Source organism: Culex quinquefasciatus, chromosome 1, assembly GCF_015732765.1.
Source record: "Culex quinquefasciatus strain JHB chromosome 1, VPISU_Cqui_1.0_pri_paternal, whole genome shotgun sequence".
Lineage (NCBI taxonomy): Eukaryota > Metazoa > Arthropoda > Insecta > Diptera > Culicidae > Culex > Culex quinquefasciatus.
In genome coordinates, this window is record NC_051861.1 from 26,733,506 (window position 1) to 26,753,593 (window position 20,088).

Genomic DNA, 20,088 nt, shown 5'->3' on the forward strand with positions numbered 1-20,088 from the left:
TCTGGCAACCCTATCTCGAGTTCTGACCACTTATGATGCAACTTATGAGCCCTTGAGTGATATGTGTGTGTTTTTTTGTATTCCGGAACTTAACGAAATTAGACGAAATTTGTGTCCAAACCCATCATATCACATATCACCCATTGTTGGAAAAGAGTGAGGAAGGCACCAACCACATAGGTGGATTAAGTTAGTTTTTCATTTTTTTTTTAAATAAGTGCACATGTTTGGCCACTTTTGAAAAAAAAAAATGAAAAGCTGAGAAAAATTTTCTATATTTTGCTTTTTTCAACTTTGTTGATTTGACCATTAGTTGCTGAGCCATGCAATACAGGAAAATTGATGTTTTCTAAGTCTCACCCAAACAACCCACAATTTTCAAACATCGATATCTCAGCAACTAATGGTCCGATTTACAATGTTGAAATATGAAACAATCGTAAAAATTTTCGATTTTTTCGAAAAACTATCATTTTAAAAGGGTGTAATATTGAATTTTTAATAATTTTGAAATTTTTGTCTTGATTTAAATTTTTTGAAAATATTATTTTTGATAAGATCGGCAATATCTCAGCAACTAATGGTCGTATTATCAATGTTCGAAAAAGCAATATATAGAGAATTTTCTTAGCTTTTCAAAAAAAACATTTCCAAATGTGGGCAAATTATGATTTAAAACAAATGAAAAACTGCTTATATTTTCAAAAAAAGTTACCAAAAAATGGCTTTAACTTGAAAACGATGAATATATCTTAGTTACACTATAGCACTTTTTGATTGCAAATTTAATTTTACAGCGAAAAATGAAGTTGAAAAAATTTTGCGACCAATATTTCGATTTTTTGAAAAAATCGGTGTTGATTTAAAAATTCAAACTCGGTTAAAGATTTTTTGAACAACCTGGAAATTCCTGAAAAGTTGGCATTTATGTAATAGTTTTTTTTTCTAATCAAGTTTTAGCGACAAAAAGTTTAATAAAAAATCCCCGATTTTGTTTAGCGTGAATGATTTTTTCAGTGTAGTTCTTTTCCAAATCTACAACTTTGCCGAAGACACCAAATCGATTAAAAAAATCATTCAAAAGATACAGATTTTTTTGAATTTTCATACATCACTTTTTGTACGGACAGCTGCAAAATTTGTATGGATATATAGACAAACTAATAATGCAGAATGGCTTCTTTGGGCATACCGAAGGCAGCAAAAAGTTTCAGCCGGATTTAAAAAAATCAAGAGTTCAAATTTAAAAAAAAGAACGATTTCGTGGAGAATTGCTCAGATGAAAGATGAAAGATGAAAGATGAAAGATGAGAAATGAAAAACATTAAAAGTAAACAAAACAATTAAATTAAAGTCACCCTCAACTGAAAGGATAGTAAAAATCTTTTTTCCCTAGCAGGACAAAGACCATTAGAAAGCTTAAAACAAGAAAAGTCCAAATTGGAAAAAGAAACGAAAAAAAACAAACAAACAAAATAGCACGTTCCCCAGCCAATAAGAGACCCCACTTGTGCTCGCTGAAGGAAGCGAAAGTCCGTGAAGTTGCAAACAGCGGCAAAGTGAACTGTTTAAAGTTATTAGCTCGCAAGACCAACTGGCCGGCCAGCCCAGCTGCCAGAAGTGGACACTCTGGAGCGCCGGCGAACGGAAGTGGAGCGCAATTTATTGCCGGCGATGGGTTCGGCTCTGCCTCTCTCAAGTGGTGGACACTGCAAAAGCCAGCTGCCAGCTCATTTGGGGCGGAAGAGCACAAGCAGCTTCTGGCGATGGAATTATATCGATTTTTGACTTCCTGCAGGAGGTTTTACACTTGAGAGATCTGCTTTTCTTTTCGTAAACACATGTAGGCCGTTGCATATATTGTTTTGAAGTTAATGTTCCTCAACATTGGCCAAGTTCGATCACTCGTTATGGTTGCGAGCAAATCCCTCATGTTTAAACATTAAAAATTTAGAAATTATCTGCTCTACAACTTTGTAGATAATTGTAATTCTCTAAAAAGGGGGTCGTACCGCCCAAAAATATTCCTTAGAACAACTCAAATCGAAGAAGGGCCGGGACAACTTCTTCCGATTATTTGTTAGTTGGCAGAGAATCACCCATTTGTTTTGTACTGATAAAACCACATGTTTACATTATTCAAATATTAATTAAAGTATTTCAGAAACTACGTGGCCAACCAACAAAGTAAAAAAAGAATTGTACAAAGAATTGTACTCGTCATCTTGTTTTATCAATTATTTAAATGTAAGTTCGCATTTTGAATGTCAAAACTGTGTTATTTGATGAATTCTTACATCAACTTTCATTATTAAAGTTTGTTCGAATGCTGTAGTTAATGTCAAAACAATTAAATAAAATAAAAATTGTGAAACATTTCACTGAAATATTTCATAGGCGTCCAAAGCACCGGGAAGGCAAAGCAGTAATTTATGGGTGTATCCCATTTGGCATAATGGACATTTGGCATAACGGGTTTTTAAGAAGGACGTTTGGCATAATTGGTCCAATACATCAGGGACGTTTGGCATAATGGACATTTGGCATAATGGACGTTTGGCATAACTCGTTCAAAAATTATCAAGGACGTTTGGCATAATGGACATTTGGCATAATGGACGTTTGGCATATTTATAACTAGATTTTATTTTTGTTTTATTTTATAAGTACTTCTCATTTTCACGAATGAAAATGTATTGTTTATTTGCCTTTTTTATTCAACTTTCAGAGATTACTGTTAGTTTTTTCGAAAAACTAGGTATCTCTTTATTTTTCCCCAACAGTAAATTGTTTCCTTTTTGAATAATTCACAATAAATCTTTTTAATGAAATTTTGATATTTTTATTGAAAATTTAGTTTAAAGAAAGAAAATATCTCTTGTTAGCTTTACATTTCCCCTTTCAATATAATAAGCAATAATATTTTTTGAATAAAATTTTCCCTTTTATATGAAATTCAACTTAATGATGAAAAAACCTCTTCAAATTTTCGACAATTGAGCTGTTATAATGCAATTTTCCCTTCTTTTGATCATAATTTAACTTGAAGAAGGAAAAATCTCTAAAAAAAATCCACAGTTCTAGATGACCGAGAGAATTATGCCCTCGAGTCAATTTCAAGAAAAAGTTAATTCTTCAAAACAAAAAGTGTTGTCTACGGGAATTGAACCAAGAACCTTTAATAGAATAACTCAATAACTAAACTGCCTTGGCCACAACAGCTTGGTGACACAAGAGTAGTCAGATGTCGATGTATGACCCATGTTGAAGATTTACTGTTTTAATTAATTCATGAAATTAATTGTTTTGCAGATTTCGATTTTACTTTTCATTAAATATTTTGCAATTTAGTTGTTTTATGAAATTTTACCATATTTCATATACAACTTAAGAAGGAAATTCTCTAATAGATGTTCTCTTTAAACATTTCTATCATTTTTGCACATTTTTCTCTGTTGCTTTATTTTTGCAATAAAGTTGTGTATGCAATTTTCTCTTCTTGTATTTATTTAAAACTAATCTTAAAGAAGAGAAAACTGTTTAAAAAATTAATTGCTAATTAAATTGATTTTTTGAATAGAGGTTGGTGAAAAACATAAAAATAATGCGATTGTCAAATATTTGAAGAGTGGCAAAATGTGAATCTTTAAAGAGACTTTTCCTTCTATAAGTTTAATTTTATATAAATGAAGGGAAAATTTCATAAACTAAACAAAGGCAATTGTCAAGTATTCAAAACGTATTTTTTATGAGATTTTCCCTTCTAAACGTTGAATTTAAACTAAAAGAAGGGAAAATTTCATAACAACTCATTTGTCAAATATTTAAAGAATGAAAAATGAACATCCCTTATTAAGGTTGAATATTAAAGAAGGGAAAATTGCATAAAAAAAACAATAATTGCAAAATATTAAAAAAAAAACTGCACATCTTTTGAGAGATTTTACCTTCTTTTAGTTTTAAAATTAAAGAAGAGAAAATTGCTTTAACAATATTAATTGCATTTCTTTAATGAAGAGCAAATGTACATACATTCTTCAGGTTGAATTCAAAAAAGGAGGGAAAAGGGAAAATAGTGTAAAATCTTTATTGCAAAATATTTAAGGACTGGCAAAACTTACATCTCTTTGTTAGTTGAATTTAAAATAAAAGAAAGAAAAAAATAATACAAAAAATTAGCTGCTATTTCAAAAGGAGAAAAATCTTAATTTTATATAGACACATTCTAAAAAAGAATTTTAAATAATTTTATGAAAAAAATGCATTATAAAGCTTTTAAAGTAAAACTATCTGTTTAGAAAATAGGAAAAAAGCTATAAGTTATTATTCTTTACAAAAAATTATACTAATTTAACAAAACAAAAAAAAAGCTAGCAAACGTCCATTATGCCAAATGTCCATTATGCCAAACGTCCTTGATAGTTTTTGAACGAGTTATGACAAACGTCCATTATGCCAAATGTCCATTATGCCAAACGTTCCTGATGTCTTGGACCAATTATGCCAAACGTCCATTATGCCAAATTTCTTGAAAACCCGTTATGCCAAATGTCCATTATGCCAAATGGGGTACACTCGTAATTTATGGCTTTGATTTCCTTAAATTATAGCAATTTTTATTTGAAATTTCGACTGTTTTGATGTCATCAGCTTATTTGAGACCTAAATAATGCCATTCACTACCATTTCAGTCCAAATTTGTGCAATTCATAAGCAAAATCGAGTGTCCGGATTTCGAATCGGCTTTTATCAGTGTCCTGGATTCTCAGCTCAACAAGTCATTTAAATTTTAAGATTATGATGAAACTAACTGTTTATACTACATCCTGATGATATTTCTACATTTCCAACTTATTAGGGGAACTATACCCATTTCAATCACTCTAAGCCGCTCGACCAATTCTCATCACTTTTGCCGTTTTCCGCTAGTGAATCAACATTTTCAGATGTATCAACGATGTGGAGTTGCTTGCTTACTTTTACTTGACTTACTTTGTGAAAACTGTAATTCATGATCAAAGTGTTGATAGGCCGATAATAGAAATAGGCTGAGAAAGGGTATAGTTCCCCTACATGACTTTTTGCCAGCTATAACAGAAATGAGATGCTACTAAGTGTCCGGATTTCGAATCATGACGTTAAAACATAATTTAAAACATCTCTGAATTCCCCGTGGATCAAATTTTAAGTGGTTTTGATTTGATTTGATGTGATAACCAAAAGGACCACAAGGATGAGCTATGTAGCGTTTGTCTAGAATTAAAAATAAAAGCATTTTCATGCATCATAATTTTTTTCTGCCATTTGAATTGAAAATTTAAAAGCCTTGTTCATATGGGCAATATTAAGAAATACCTTTTTGAAAAAATAGTTTATGAACGAACGATGAAGAAACTACAATTCGTAAAAAGCCATTTGCGCCAAAGGTGTGCAAAAACAATAAATGAACATGCAAGAACTGAAACATTTTATATTTATTTTGTAATGTTTTTGCTTTTTACAACAATACATACTTATTCCGAGTTTTCCTTTTAATACAACTAAAAAAATGTGCCCAACCACCATTCCCGACAATATTTTCTATTCATAGAATGTATCAATGGAAAATATTTCAAAGAAATTCAACTGCAACGGCATTCGAACCTGTTGTAACAATAATGCATTGTTCAATAATGCAGAAACAATGAAATGAAATACTTAAATTGCGTGAAATTGCACAACTCACCACAAACCAAATTAAAGCAAATTTCTGGAAAATTTAACCCACACTTCAAAAGGTTCTCCGCCCATATTGGCGCATATTTATACATCGGTGGTGCCAGCCAACAGTCATTACGAGCGTGCGAACATCAATTTTCCGCACAATTCCCGAGGGCTGGAATTGATCTCCACGGATGGGTGGGCCGGTTTCCAATTTCGTTTGATGACACTTGGGCGTTCTGTGGCTGTGTAAATCGCACATCAAATGCAGTGTGGAAAATTTGCAATGGAATTTGCCGGCGCGAAAATCCAATAGATGGTGCTGGGGAATTGTCTGGTTCATTAAGAATTTCGCGAACTAGAAACAAAGAGATCCTCCAGCGAAGAAGATTTTTTATAGAATTTTGAGCTTTCAGCTAGACGAGTTTGAAACATTTCTCTCAACAGTGTTGCCAGTATTTGGTAAACCATGAAAATGTGCCAATATGTGGCAATTTCCCTCTAACCAAGACTTGTAATTTTCCCACGGGTCCTAGTCGTAAACCTGTCTCGAACGACTCAATTTAATAGCAATTTTCTGAAACAAACCCCTGATGAAAGAATTAAGGCAGCGGCAGCAGCATCCAAAATGCCAACCCTCCCCCGCGAGACCCTAAATGACTCGGCAATATTTCTTAATGTCCAACTCCCGGGGGAGGGAGCCACGTGGTCATTAATAAGCCGTTTTAAAGCCCCATAAAACACCCCATTTGGCACGCTCCACTATCGGCACGAAATGGCTTTGAAAACGCCCCTGAGCTCGTTTGGGAGCCCTGCGCGGATGGTTGGATGAATTTTATTTTACAGTGTAGTAATTGTCATTGGTTGTTTCGTTCGTAAAGCAGCACGCCAAATCAACTTTTATTAGCATGGAAAGTTAAACACCCTGTTTTTTTCGCCTAATGGCCATATAATGGCTGTTATTTTAATTAAATATAATTTTCTTATAAAAAAAATAGTCAACAGTCAACAGTGAAACAGCGCTTAAGAAATTTCAACGTTGTTTGTGATAGGTGACAGAAAACTCCAGTCGTCTTCACCACGACACACAAACGAATGAGTGTCACGCAAAATCACTCACACAGTTCCCTCTAGAAATACATTCGCTCAGAGAGCGGTCGTTTGACATTCTCTCCCATGATTGCATTCAAATGACATCTATCACCACGCAGCAAACACAACGAAGAGAGAGGGAGAGAGAGAGTGAGACGAAAACGAGAGGAAGAGAAAGAGCGCGTTGTCTTGTTCGGGCGGCTGCTTGAGTGGTGCTCATTTTTTGTTCGTTTCGCCTATCCGCTGCCAAGCTATGACGATCATGGTAGGTGCTGTGACAGATCCCTTTTCAAGCATTGCAGTCAAAAGTCAATAGTCAACAGTCAACATGTAAACGGTGAACAGTAACAGCTGGGTGCTGCATAGTGGTTCGCAAAGTGGCCTCAAGACTTTTTACAGGTTGCATTTCATGGAAAATTGTCCAAGGAATTCGATAAAAATGAAATATCAACCCTTAAATGCCCACTAATATTATATTTTAACGTTTTATGTATTAAAATTCAGTTTTGACCGATTCCTTATATTTTTATTTGTTTTATTTTACCACCATCGTGTTCTCCGGACAATTTTACATAATAATCAATGTAGACCTCAAACTAAAATGAACTATTGGCGAGATACAGCGATTTTACTGAAAAAAGTTTGATTTCACGCAGCATACTTCGGTTTTTATATGTTTGAAATTCATTTCGGATTTGAATTCATAGGATAGAGTGCAGCGCAAAATAAAACTTTTTTCAGTAAAATCGCTGTATCTCGTCAATAGTTCATTTTAGTTTGAGGTCAATATTATGTAAAATTGTTCTGGGAACACAATGTTGATAAAATAAAACAAAAAAAGAATAAGGAATTGTTCAAAACTGAATTTTAATACTTTAAAGGTTGCAATATAATATAAGTGTTAAAATTTAAATTTTATCAAATTCCTTAGACAATTTTCTATGGAATGCAACCTGTAGAAAGTCTTTTGCTCAAATAGTTGCAAAGTTATGATTAAAAGAAAAAAAAGTTTTTAAGAAAATCGTCAAAAAAGAGGGCAGTGCCAAAAGTAAAGAAATGGTCCAATCAGCACCAAACTTGGGATTTCTATTAACTATCGATAGATGAACGTTCCCTCCAAGTTTAGTCCTAATCGGTGAAGGTCGAGTCCAAAAGTGTACTCAGTTGACCCATATGTTTTGCTATAGAATTGAGATATTTACAGGAATATTTTTTTAAACAGTTTGTTCACTATTCCATTTCACGTAGGTTAACTTTTCCGAAATTTTGCTCCAGTTTTTCATCGCATTTGAAACGTTCAACAGTGCATTCCAACAACAAAAAAACATCAAGCATTTTATCTCCTCAACTTCAGTACCACAGTTCATAGAGCTACAAAACTAGTTTGGCAAACTATTCATCAAAAAAAAAAAATAACTCCCCAACTGTGGTGGTGACCGCATTTTCGCTCTGTTTTCGCATAAAGTGTTAAATGCAAATGATGAAGTTAAACATTTTACGACGAATGGAAAAAGCATAACATGGATTAAGGGTTTTTATTTTACAGGCAGTTTAGTTGTAGAACTAGGTTGGATGGTAGTTTGAAAAACTCTTCAAAAAGAACTTTGTTGGTAAATTCAAATCTATTCAAATCCAGAGTTAAAACTTTTTCTAGAGTTTGCATTATATAAACCACATACTCTGATACAACAACTACAATTTCATGCTCTGCTCAAGTCAATCCAAAATAATCAACTCTAATTTGATTCCAATCGAGATTTCGCCAAACCCTAACAGCAATAAGAAAGGGTAAATGAACTCTACCCAAAACGAAATTCCCCCAATTCTGGCTGGCCTTCGGCAATAAACTGGTCGGTTTTTTTTTCCCCCAGCTAGACTGGCCAAAAAACAACACACGTGAGAGTATGTTGGACCCAGGTTCGTGTCCGGCAATATTCCACCCAAATTTTGGGGCAGGGTAGAAAACAAGAAAACTGACGATCCTTTTTATCGTCTTTTTCCCGGACCACTTTTGCAACGTAGTCGAGAGAAAAACAAAACCCCTCCAAGAAGTAAGGCAAACAATGGTCAAATGAATTCATGTCATGATTTAACGTCAGCTTAAGTCATCCCTTTCAAAACGTGGGGAGCAGAACAGTAAAGTTTTTTTTTAAGGTTTGTTAATAAAATGTGGCTTGAAAAAAAAAGATTTAAAAAAGCTTAATCGATTGTCATTTAGAATCTTCAAACTTCAAATAAAGCTCGAAATTAAAGAAGAAAAAGAATTGCGTGAAATGAGCCAAAAACAGGTCCAGCAACCTTAAACATTCTTGATTTGGGTCAGCACAGTTGTGTGTCCCTAGTAATAATAGCAAAAATGGAACCATAGGAGGGGTCGTTTCCGGCAAAAAAAAAAAGATATTTTCGTGTGAAAAGTCCAACATTTCAAATGTCATTTGACCTTGATAAAAAGAGGGTAAGAACAAATAAGAGCCGGATTTTCCTGGAAGATCTTGTTGTTGGTTTGTAAAATGAATTGGTTCAAGGCTGTCCGTCAATTTCGATGTATCGCGACAGCAGTCCGAAAAAGGACATGCTATTTTTTTAAGTGTTTTCTTTTCTGGAAATCATTTTTTTCCTTTATTGATCATCTATCATCATCTTTATATATTCTTTTATTATTTTTTGTACTTTTGATTCTCGGTCCTAACCTGGTCGCAACACCTAAAAGAACCTAATAAAAATAAGCTATGAAAAAAAACTTTTCCTATAATTTTTATTTTATTTTGATGAAACATTGTTGGTGTATTTCATCTGTCAAAAAAAAAGCACTTTTGAATCATAAGTTTTCCAAATATTGAGTCTTCTGTCCCTTGAAAAGGGGGTTTCCAATTCCGAAATTACTTCATGTTTTTAAAGTTTAATAATACCAAACCCGCTACAAACCAAAATATAAAACTTCGAAAAATATTTGGGCAGCAGAGGGTTAGCCTTTTTTTGACAACATTTATTGCGGTTGAAATATTTTTTGACTATTTTTTAAGTAAACTTAAGACAATGGCTAAATTTCATTATTGAAAAAAAAAACTGTAGAACCCGAACACTGCCCACCATTGAAAAAACGGCTAATATCCACTTTTGGCAAAAACGAGATATTGGCACCAGGTGGTAGAGAATGTTCCAACGCATCTTCTGGAACTTGAATTTCACTGAAATAGTGTTTAAACTTGGCTGCCGATGCGAAAAACCAAACGGCTAATATGCCACTCTTATGGGAAATTGCCTTGACGGAGATTTTGTGACAAACACTAAAACGCGTTTCTCTCGGAATACTTGATTTGGCATAATAGCCGAATTTTCAATTATGGGCAGAACAGACGGTATTGACTGAATTCATGCCATTTCAATAACAACTACTGTTAAAATAACAAAAAATGTTATGGATTCTTCATGAAAAATTCATTTTTGCATAAGAGTTTAATAACAGTTTACGTTATCATAACAAAATTTGTTATTGGTCTGATATTTATTGAAAGCCAAAACAACTTTGGAATAACATTTTTTGTTATGGAACAATACCTCCAACTGTTGTTGGGATGATTGGATTAGTTGGTAAAATAACAAAAAATAATAACAAAGATTTGTTCGAAGAATAGCTTAAAATGTTATTAGCCTGTTATTACACTAACAATTCAATAACAAAAAAATCATAACGACTGCTAACAAATCTTGTTATAAATAACATAAAATGTTATTGGCCTAGTATTTTAAAATGACAAAAAATGTTATTCTCAAGTTATTTCCGTCTGCTAGGGAATCCTGTTCTGCCTGGATACAACTATTACAAAATCAAGATTTGCGATAAAAAAAAATCGCTGAAGAAAATCGTTCTTGGAAGAGTTTTTCCTACCATCAGGATATTAAACGTTAGCATTCGTCCTGTTTCACGAACGTGGCACTCAAAATTGAAATTTACCAAAGCCTTCAGGCAAGACCCGGTTCCAGTACGGTTGATTCAGTGGAGTCGTTCTTTAAACAAAAAAAAAACATAAGCAGCACTCGTGGAGTTTTTTTTCGCTCATGTCGATATGGTTTAGTACTTTCGCAGCTCAAATTTCCCCCCTCAATTTCCCAGCAAGCACGAAAAACAAACCCAAACATGTTTTGTACACGTGCGGAGGGAAAAATCAATGTTTGCATTGTGAAGAGAAAAAAAAATAAGCGGCGAGTAAATCAAGCAGACGAAAAAAAAACCGTTTAAACTGGTTTGCCCTCCTCTCGAAAATGTCGATGCTAATTTATTTGGCCCCAATTTGAATAATTTATTTAATTTCCCCCTCTCTCCCACTGTTCTCTAATCAACAGATATCGAGAGCATCCCGATGGTGCGGTACACGGCGGTCGCCGGCCGGAACGTCACCCTCAACTGCCCGGGCGTGAACGAGCACTCGCTGGTGGACGCCCTCGTCTGGAAGACGTCCCAGACGGTGGCCGAGTTCGTCAACGGGCTGCCCATCGTGCGGAACCCGCGGGTGAGTTATTTGATCGCAAAGGTTTATCAGTTTTCAAGTGAATTATGGTTATTACAATATTTGTTTGTAGGTTATTTCAACTAATTTTTATCACAAAAATAATAGTTTGGAAGACATTGAATTTCGACTTAGCATTTCCAAAAACTTTCTTGAAGAGAAAAATTATCCCAAAAATATCCCTGAGACTTACATTTAAAATTATTCTCATTCACCCTAATTTGCCAAACCAAAAGTTGTACCTTTAAATTTGCATCAACTCTTCCAGAGACACTAAAGCTCCAACGCTTCACCATTTTTAGGAAAATTAAATTTCCCCTAAATTTACGCTCCGGACCACTGCATGACAAAGTTGACCCAAATAAAATATTAGTTTTAGGCAATGGTAAAGTCACGCGATAAAATGAAGACAACAATTTTCTCAGTATTCTTCAATTTGGTTTTTCATCATTATTTAGGAATGTATTTATTTTAAAAATGATTCAATACCATTGCTTATATTTTGAAAAAAGCAATGGTATTCAATCATTTTTATAATAAATACATTACTAAATAAATTCTCTTTTTTGTTGTGTGCAAGGTCTCTTTGTTTCTTTTTTTTTGTAAAAAAAATATCTTAGGCCGATGCTAATATTTTTTTTTTGAAGTTTTTGTCACACGGTTCTGGCTGTGGGAGGGAGGGCATAAAAATTAAAAAAAAAATGTATATATAAAAATTGAAATAACAAGCCATAGTCTCAACATTTGAATGCAAAAAGTGCTTTAAAATGCATTTTACACTACACAGAAAAAAATATGTAAATTTACACAGCACGTAATTACTGTTTCTTATGTAAACTCACTCAATGTAATGTGGAAATATGATGTAAAGAGTAAAAAGTCATGGAAATTACTATTAATTACTATTTAATGTAAATCACACATCCAATGAATTTCTGCCAAACGTTGACTTCAAAACTACCCGAACTAAAAATAGTAATATATGGTTCTATTTCTATCGCTCTCATACTTCGCTGGCCCACTGCCTGAGCCTCGCCCTGAACAAGTTGATGCTGTAGCCGCTCGATTATAAAATGCGAAGATGGCTCAGTCGGCAGCGGGTAGCAGCAGTAACACCGAACATTCTACCCGCCGTCCGTTCGATTCCAGTCCAGCGTTGTTCCACTTGGCCGTCGACGAGAAAGCTCCCCTACCTGTGAAACAACTTTTGTAAATTATAATTTCCTTTTGCTGCCCGCTTCACTCATTTTAAAATAGAACATAGGCCACACCCTTTTCCTACTGAAATCCAAGTTGAGCTTCTCATTCCCATTGGCCAATCAGAATTAGTTGATTTGAACTAATGTAAATTTCAAAACTAATGTAAATTTTCAAAACTAATGTAAATTTCCAGTGAATCTAATGTAAATTTCCAATGAACCTAATGTAAATATACATCAATTATCATGGTACTTTTTGGTACATGATAAATAATGTAAATTTACAGAAATATTTTTTTCTGTGTAGGGAGTATGCTCTCTCTCTCTCTCTCTCTCTCTCTCTCTCTCTCTCTCTCTCTCTCTCTTACTTTTTGCGTTTCTCTTTGTTTCGTCGTCTGTGTCTGTCGCGGGTGACGATGGACGGCAATGATCGATGACGACCAACTTTTTCAAAACTTTTTTTCGTAAAATTGCGATTACTCGTGATGTTTATAAGTAAACCCTTTATGTCTATATATCAAAATTTTTGAAGTTGTTTGTTCAACAACTTTGTAGAACATTGTTACACTCTAAAGAATAACCCTGCAAAGTTAGAAAAAACACGAAATTTTAAAATGAAAATTTTTGTTCTAAATAAAAAAATGACCCTTCTGGGTCAATGTAGATTCGAAAAGTACTTTAAATTTCCCATAAAATGACATGTTCCAAAATTTTTTACAGTCGAGTAACGGAAAATGGGAGAATTTTAAAACTTTTTTATTGTTTTTATCGATGAAAAATACGTTTTTTTTTCGGAATTCTGAGTACGCCATCAAATCGGGCGTCTAATTTTACATAAAAGTCCCTTTGACACCAAATTTCTATCTCATCACCGTTTCAGACTGCAAATTATTGAAAAACACCTCTTTTTTCGCATGTTCAAAAACGGAAGGGGTCGTACCGCCCCTCCGTCACGAGATATCAAAAAACGAACCTCGGATTCGTGATCAGGGACAAAAGTTACCCCTGAGGACAAAGTTTCACGCAAATCGAAGAGGGGTCGGGGCAACTGCTGTGTGAGTTGGTGGAGAATTACCCGTTTCGAATTATTTTTAATAAATCTGGCAAAAACAAGCGTACATTTTTATTAGCCTCGTCGTTGATTAAAATTCTAATAAGAAATGTTTGTTTACATGTTAGTCAGTCAAAGGTTAGACAGCCGTTTTCAATCTTTTAAACTTTCCTTTTCAGTGTGCGCTTTGATTTGACAGCACAGCCGTACACCACGCCCCCTTTTTTCGTTAAATCTCTTGTTAGCTAGCATAGTGTTGTCAAATACAATTGTACAACTTACTCTGATAACTTGGATCTTTTTCTGGCAAGTTATACAACAACAAAAAGTGCACTTTTTCCAGTTCACAGGAGTTGTAGAACAAGTTGTGACAACGAGGCGGATTGGTTATACAACCAGTTAGGAAATACGTTTATCTGACAAATTGTGTTGCTTGGGACCCCTTCCAATTGATTCCCAGGACTTATTTTTACATATTGTGTATGCCACTGTGCATTACATTGGTTGTTTTGAAAAAAATATCTATTTAAAAATTGTAAATAGGGTGTAAATTTTATTCCACACATTTGTGTGTCTCAAAAGTTGCAGGTTTTGTTCTTCAACACATTAACATTATTTATATGACAAATTGGGATTTTTAGTAAACAAAAAATTAATAAAAAAAATCAGCAATTTTATAAACAACTTTGTCGAAGACACCAAATATCCAAGAGATACAGTTTTTCTAATATTTATGGGCAAACCAATGAAACCAAATGACTTGTTTATTCATAATGAAGGCGCCACAAAAAATTAGCCAAATAACAAAAAATACAAATAAAATCCATTTGCGGACTGCTGGGAGAACTTCATGAATACTTTATTTTACATATTGCAAAAATAATTTTAGGGGAGCGGTCGTGGTTGAATGGTTACGATGTTCGCTTTATAAGCGAATGGTTCTGGGTTCGATACCCATCTGCTTCCAACGAATAGAATTTGGAATTAATGAAAAAACTTCAAGCTCACGGCGGGGTTCGATCCCCTGTCCTTAGGATTGGCAAGCAAAATGCTTTCCACTTAACCGTGGAGCATTGGTAGCTTGAGGAGGAATTAGACTGGTATAGTTGAATCCAAGAATCGGACAAAGAGTCAAATTGAATGCAAGTTGAACATCAGAACTCAAACAAGATTGCATGCAAGATTGCTAGCGCAGTTGAAATTGAATCTAAACATACCTCGCTATAAATAGCCTGGGCGACTGATATAATTCATCCAATAAGAGATGAGAAGAATTGAAAGCATTCCCATTAGAAGTGAGAACACAAGAAGAATTCGAACAACAATGCCAAAGGTCGTTACCACTCGCCTAGGGTGGCTCCTCAGACCATTCACCTTCCCAAAAACCGTCCAACTCCAAGCGAAACTTACTTGAGGATACCGTGGAGATTTTCCCTTAATACTCTTAAAAAAGTGGAGTATCAACACTTCCCGTCTTCCAATTCCCTTACCTTGTCCCTGGTGCGCGGTGGAGATGGGAGCGGCCGGCAATGGACGGCTGCCATGGTGGTGAGAATCTGGTTCGGGTGGAATTGGTTTTATTCCCAATTATCGATTCCCAGGCAACTTGGGCTTAGACAATCATCACATCACATGGCGAAAATCCAGTCTGCAATCCGCTAAAATCACCGTCTCCTAGCGAAGCGAAGCATATTTGCAAAAATAATTTCTAGATTTTGGTGACTGATGTTTTTAATGTGTTATTAAAAAATATTGTTTAAATTCAAAGAATTTAATAAGAGTTGTTTTTAATTTCCTGTTTGTAATCACAGGTTTCCTCGCTTCGACGACAGAACAAATTAAAAAAAAGTGCAGAATTCTATTCGCAACAGTGTCGTGCCAGCACGTGTTCCAGTTATTATGTGAAACCCGTCATAAATTATAATTATTGTAGCACCATAACCAGCAGCATCGTCATCGTCCAAGTCCACCACTAATTACTAACCCCGGTTTCTTCATCATTTTTTTCGCTGCAGGTTACACTGCTACCTGATAATTTTAGTCTCCACATCCGGCCAACGGTGGCCTCGGACACGGCCGAGTACAGCTGCCTGGTGAACGACCGCCACAGCCCGGAAGCCATCGTGGACTTGCTGGTACAAGGTGAGGTCCCTGTCCCTCCAAAGAAGCTCCAAGTTTAGCTAATGCATGTGTTTTGTGTCTTTTTTTTTCTTTGCGGTAGACGTTCCAGATCCACCGGGACGACCGCTGGTGGTCAGCTTCACGTCACGTTCGGTCCATCTATCGTGGGCCCACTCGCAGGACTCCCGGAACGCACCGGTGTCCTATTTCATCATCGAAACCAGGTAAGCGAATGTGGGTTTTTTTTTTGTTTAAGGGGAGTGTAACATCCAATGAGATTGAGCGACAGCTAAACCTATAACAAGAATGGCCGTCGGACCCAACGTTAGACGCAGAAGTTTGATGTTTCCTAGATCTGTCAGCCCGACAATCTATTGGTAGCTTTGTTCAAAAGTCGCTCGTCAGCGAATCTTTCAGACAAAAATCAAGATCAATATGTATTGAGTCTGATGTATATTTTATAATTTCCATCGAATAAAACACTGATTCAACAATAAATCTCAGATGCGTCAAGGAGCCTCTTACAACTGCTGATGAAAGTATGCCAAAGACAAACTACAGCAATTCCCGGTACGAAAATATCCCAGCAATTCGCAACCATGCATAATACATTCCGGTTTGTTTTGTCTGTCAATTTACAAATAACCTCAGGCTTTTCCATGCATTGCGAATGATTCTGTGACGATGCTGCTTGGGAAAGTTCAGGAGATGAAAGACTTTCCCACGAATCGTCTCATCATGAGAAAGATTACGTGTCCGAGCTGGTCATTGTGTAATTACAAACCTCTGCTCAAAGTGTGTTTGAAGAGCCACTCTATATGCAGGTTGACAGATAATGTTATCATGATGAGTACCCCTTCTCACTCCTTTCTTGAAGAATAAATACCTGTCCTTCAAAGGAAGGGAGTCAGTATTTATCTACTGAACCGATAATGGATGACAGGCATCATAAGTTCTTGTTAGCTCAGGTGACTCTCTTAGACTTTTTGTTATTTGATCAACCCTGACCCGATCAGGGGTAAATAACAAGGGAATACCAAATTTTGGTATTACTTGGGCAAATACCAGCGACCAAAGTGTGCCCTTGGTTGCCCAGTAATAGATGGTAAAATATCATGAAATCATACCAAAGTCTTGTAAGTGGAAGGGCACAACAATACCAAACCATGTTATTCCAAGTGTTAAATTGAGGTATTAAAAAAGGTATTAAACAATTTCAATACCAAGTTGAGGTCATCTGGATTTTTGAACATTGCTTGAATACCAAAACTTAGTATTGCCATAGTTTTTTTTCCCGCGCCCTTGGAAAATTATATTTTGGTATTCCTGTGGTCTACCACATACATGATTTTGGTATGATTTCATGGTATTTTACCATCTATTACTGGGCAATCAAGGGCACATTTTGGTCGCTGGCTTTTGCCAAAGTAATACCAAAATTCGGGTTTTCATGCCATTTTTTAGTACAGCAGTTGCAGTTGGTGAAAAAACGGAAATGATCCATATGCAACAGCCATATTCTTCACCACATCGAATACATTTATCATTCATTAACGGCTTAGGCTTAAAGTTCTTCAAGCTTCTGAAAAATAACAAGATTGAAAAATAAGTGTTATTAAAATGAAACTGGATTGAAATTCACAAAAATTCAATAATCTGTCGATTGACTCGTTTTTCAAAGTAATTGGTTATCCCAACTAAAAGAAATTTCCACGATTTAAAAAAAAAATCTTAGTGGGTATATCAAAAAAATTAAAATCAGCTTTAACATTTTTGGGATTCAAGCCATGTTAAGGAAAATTAAGTATCTAGTCAAAATTGGTAAAATTTTCCCATAGTTTCAGAGGAATTTGAAAAAAAAAAACACTTTAATACCAAAATGACTTACAAAATTTTCAACACTTGAGCAGTTCTCTAGGATTTCAGTCATTCGATTTTTTTTTTGTATTTTTTAATCCGACTGAAACTTTTTTGGTAGTTATTATTTTGCATCATTAGCAGTTGTCCATAATGATGTATGAAAATTCAAAAATCTGTATCTTTTGAAGGTGATGTCTTGTTGTAGGTATATGGACTACACTGGAAAATGATACACGGTAAATTGTGATTTTTTATCACTAAAATTTGATTTAAAACACTATTTTTATTTTTGATATGTTTTAGAGGAATCAGAGCATTTTTTAATCATCGTCGATTTTTGTCGCTTTTTCTTCAAATTTCGATAAAATCAATTTGCAATCGTGCAAATTTTGATAAAGTACCGTTTTCGCCGAATTTGAAAATCGTTGCCATTTTTAAATTGCATGTTTGCACACTTTTGGAAAAATATTTTGAAAAGCTGAGAATATTCTCTATATTTTGCTTTTTCGACTTTGTTTGATAGTTTGTTAATGCAAAGGTTTAAAATACTAAATAGCCCACCATTTAATCGTCAGCAACTACGATCCGATTATCATGCACATGATCTTCGAAAACATTATTTTCAAAATTTTCAAATCAAGACTAACATTTCAAAAGGGCCAAAAATTCAATATTACGCCCTTTTAAAATGTTAGTCTTGATTTGAAAATTTTGAAAATATTTTTTTCGAAAAGATCGGAAAATTTCACAAATGTTTCATATATATACATTGAAAATCGGACCATTAGTTGCTGAGATATCGACATTAAAAAATGGTGGGCTGTTTGGGTGAGACTTAGAAAACATCAATTTTCCTGTTTTTAAACCTTTGCATTGCAATATCTCAGCAACTAAAGGTCGTATCAACAAAGTCCGGAAAAGCAAAATATAGAGAATTTTCTCAGCTTTTTAAAAATATTTTTTCCAAAAGTGTGCAAATATGTGCACTAATTTAAAGAAATGAAAAACTGCGACTATTTTCAAAAAAGTCACCTAAAAATGGATTTAACTTGAAAACGGTGCCCTTTATCAAAATTTTACAGAAGTACTTTTTGATTGCAAATTTGATTTTACATCGAAATATGAAGTTGAAAAAATTTTGCGGCCAATATTTCGATTTTTTGAAAAAATCAGTATTGATTAAAACATTAATAACTCGGTCAATGATTTTTTGCACAACCTGGAAATTTCTGAAAAGTTGGCATTTTATGTCCTCTAAAACATATCAAAAAATAAAAAAAATAAAAATAGTGTTTTTTTGCAAATCAAATTTTAGTGATAAAAAGTTAAATAAAAAAAATCACAAATTTTTTTTACCGTGTATCATTTTTTTCCAGTGTAGTCCGTATCCATACCTACAACTTTGCGGAAGATACCAAATCGATCAAAAAATTCCTTCAAAAGATACAGATTTTTGAATTTTCATACATCATTTTTGTATGGACAGCTGCGAAATTTGTATGGAAAATGATATGGACAAACTAATGATGCAAAATGGCTTCTTTGGGCATACCGAAGGCACCAAAAAAGTTTCAGCCGGATTAAAAAATACAAAAATTAAAATTGAAGAAAAAAGACCGATTTCGTAGAGAATTGCTCACTTTCAAGTAATTTCTTTAGGGGGTATATCAACAATGTTTGAAATCAACTTTTGAATTTCCCGTTTACATGATAACATTCGCATTGAGACATCATTTTAGCGCAAAATTAATTATTTTGTCAAAATTGGTCAAAACTTTCCCATAGTTTCAGAGGAATTCGATAAAATACTGTGATACCAAAAGAATACCAAAATGTGGTGTTCGACCATTAACAAATTCTGCAATTTTGCAATATCAAATCAATACCATAAATTGGTATGATACCACATTTTTCTCTTGCATAATCCTTAAGACAAATTTTAAAGGGTCCAGGAATACCAAAATTTGGTATTGATACCAGAGAAAAGTATTATTACGCATTTCCCTTGTTATTTACCCATGCTCGGGTCGACAGATGTAGGATGCTCAATCTTTATTTAGAGATATTTTCCTTTCCAGAGGTTGTAATTAATTGAATGATACTCTCTACTCAATTGGAAATGCAATTTGTGAAGTAGTTTTAATTTCAGTTTAATTCAAAATAATTTATTCAAAAATTCAAATACAGATTCATTAACAATTTTCAAAAGGGCCAAATTTCGTCAACTGACAATGCCTATACATGATTTGAACTAATGCAAAAAAATGCGTTTCAAATTTATTTGTTGACTTTAAGAGTTTTACGTCCAAGGTACTTTTACCTAGTTTGCAACTATAGTTTTAGAAAAAATCTATTTCATTATTCAATTAACTAGGTTTATAAGCATTTAAGCAAGGCTGGTACAAATTTTATTTCGAACTTTGTCACCCCTTCAATGTTGGTCCGAAAAATCAGGGGGCAATTTTTTTTCAAAAAAGTTCATACTTTCAATGGAAATTAAAGTGCAATCAACTGAAATCAATTTCAAATTCATTGGCCTACATTTGGAATAATATTT

At 34.3% G+C, this 20,088-nt stretch overlaps 1 protein-coding gene across 1 annotated transcript in view; it reads left to right on the top strand.

Moving 5' to 3' along the window:
• The window catches only part of LOC6050504 (protein sidekick-2), a 195,081-nt gene that overhangs the window by 124,277 nt on the left and 50,716 nt on the right, over nt 1–20,088 (top strand). Inside the window, 3 exon segments of the mRNA XM_038266625.1 lie at nt 11,137–11,303; nt 15,566–15,692; nt 15,772–15,895. Of these exon segments, the coding sequence (XP_038122553.1) occupies nt 11,137–11,303; nt 15,566–15,692; nt 15,772–15,895 (418 nt within the window).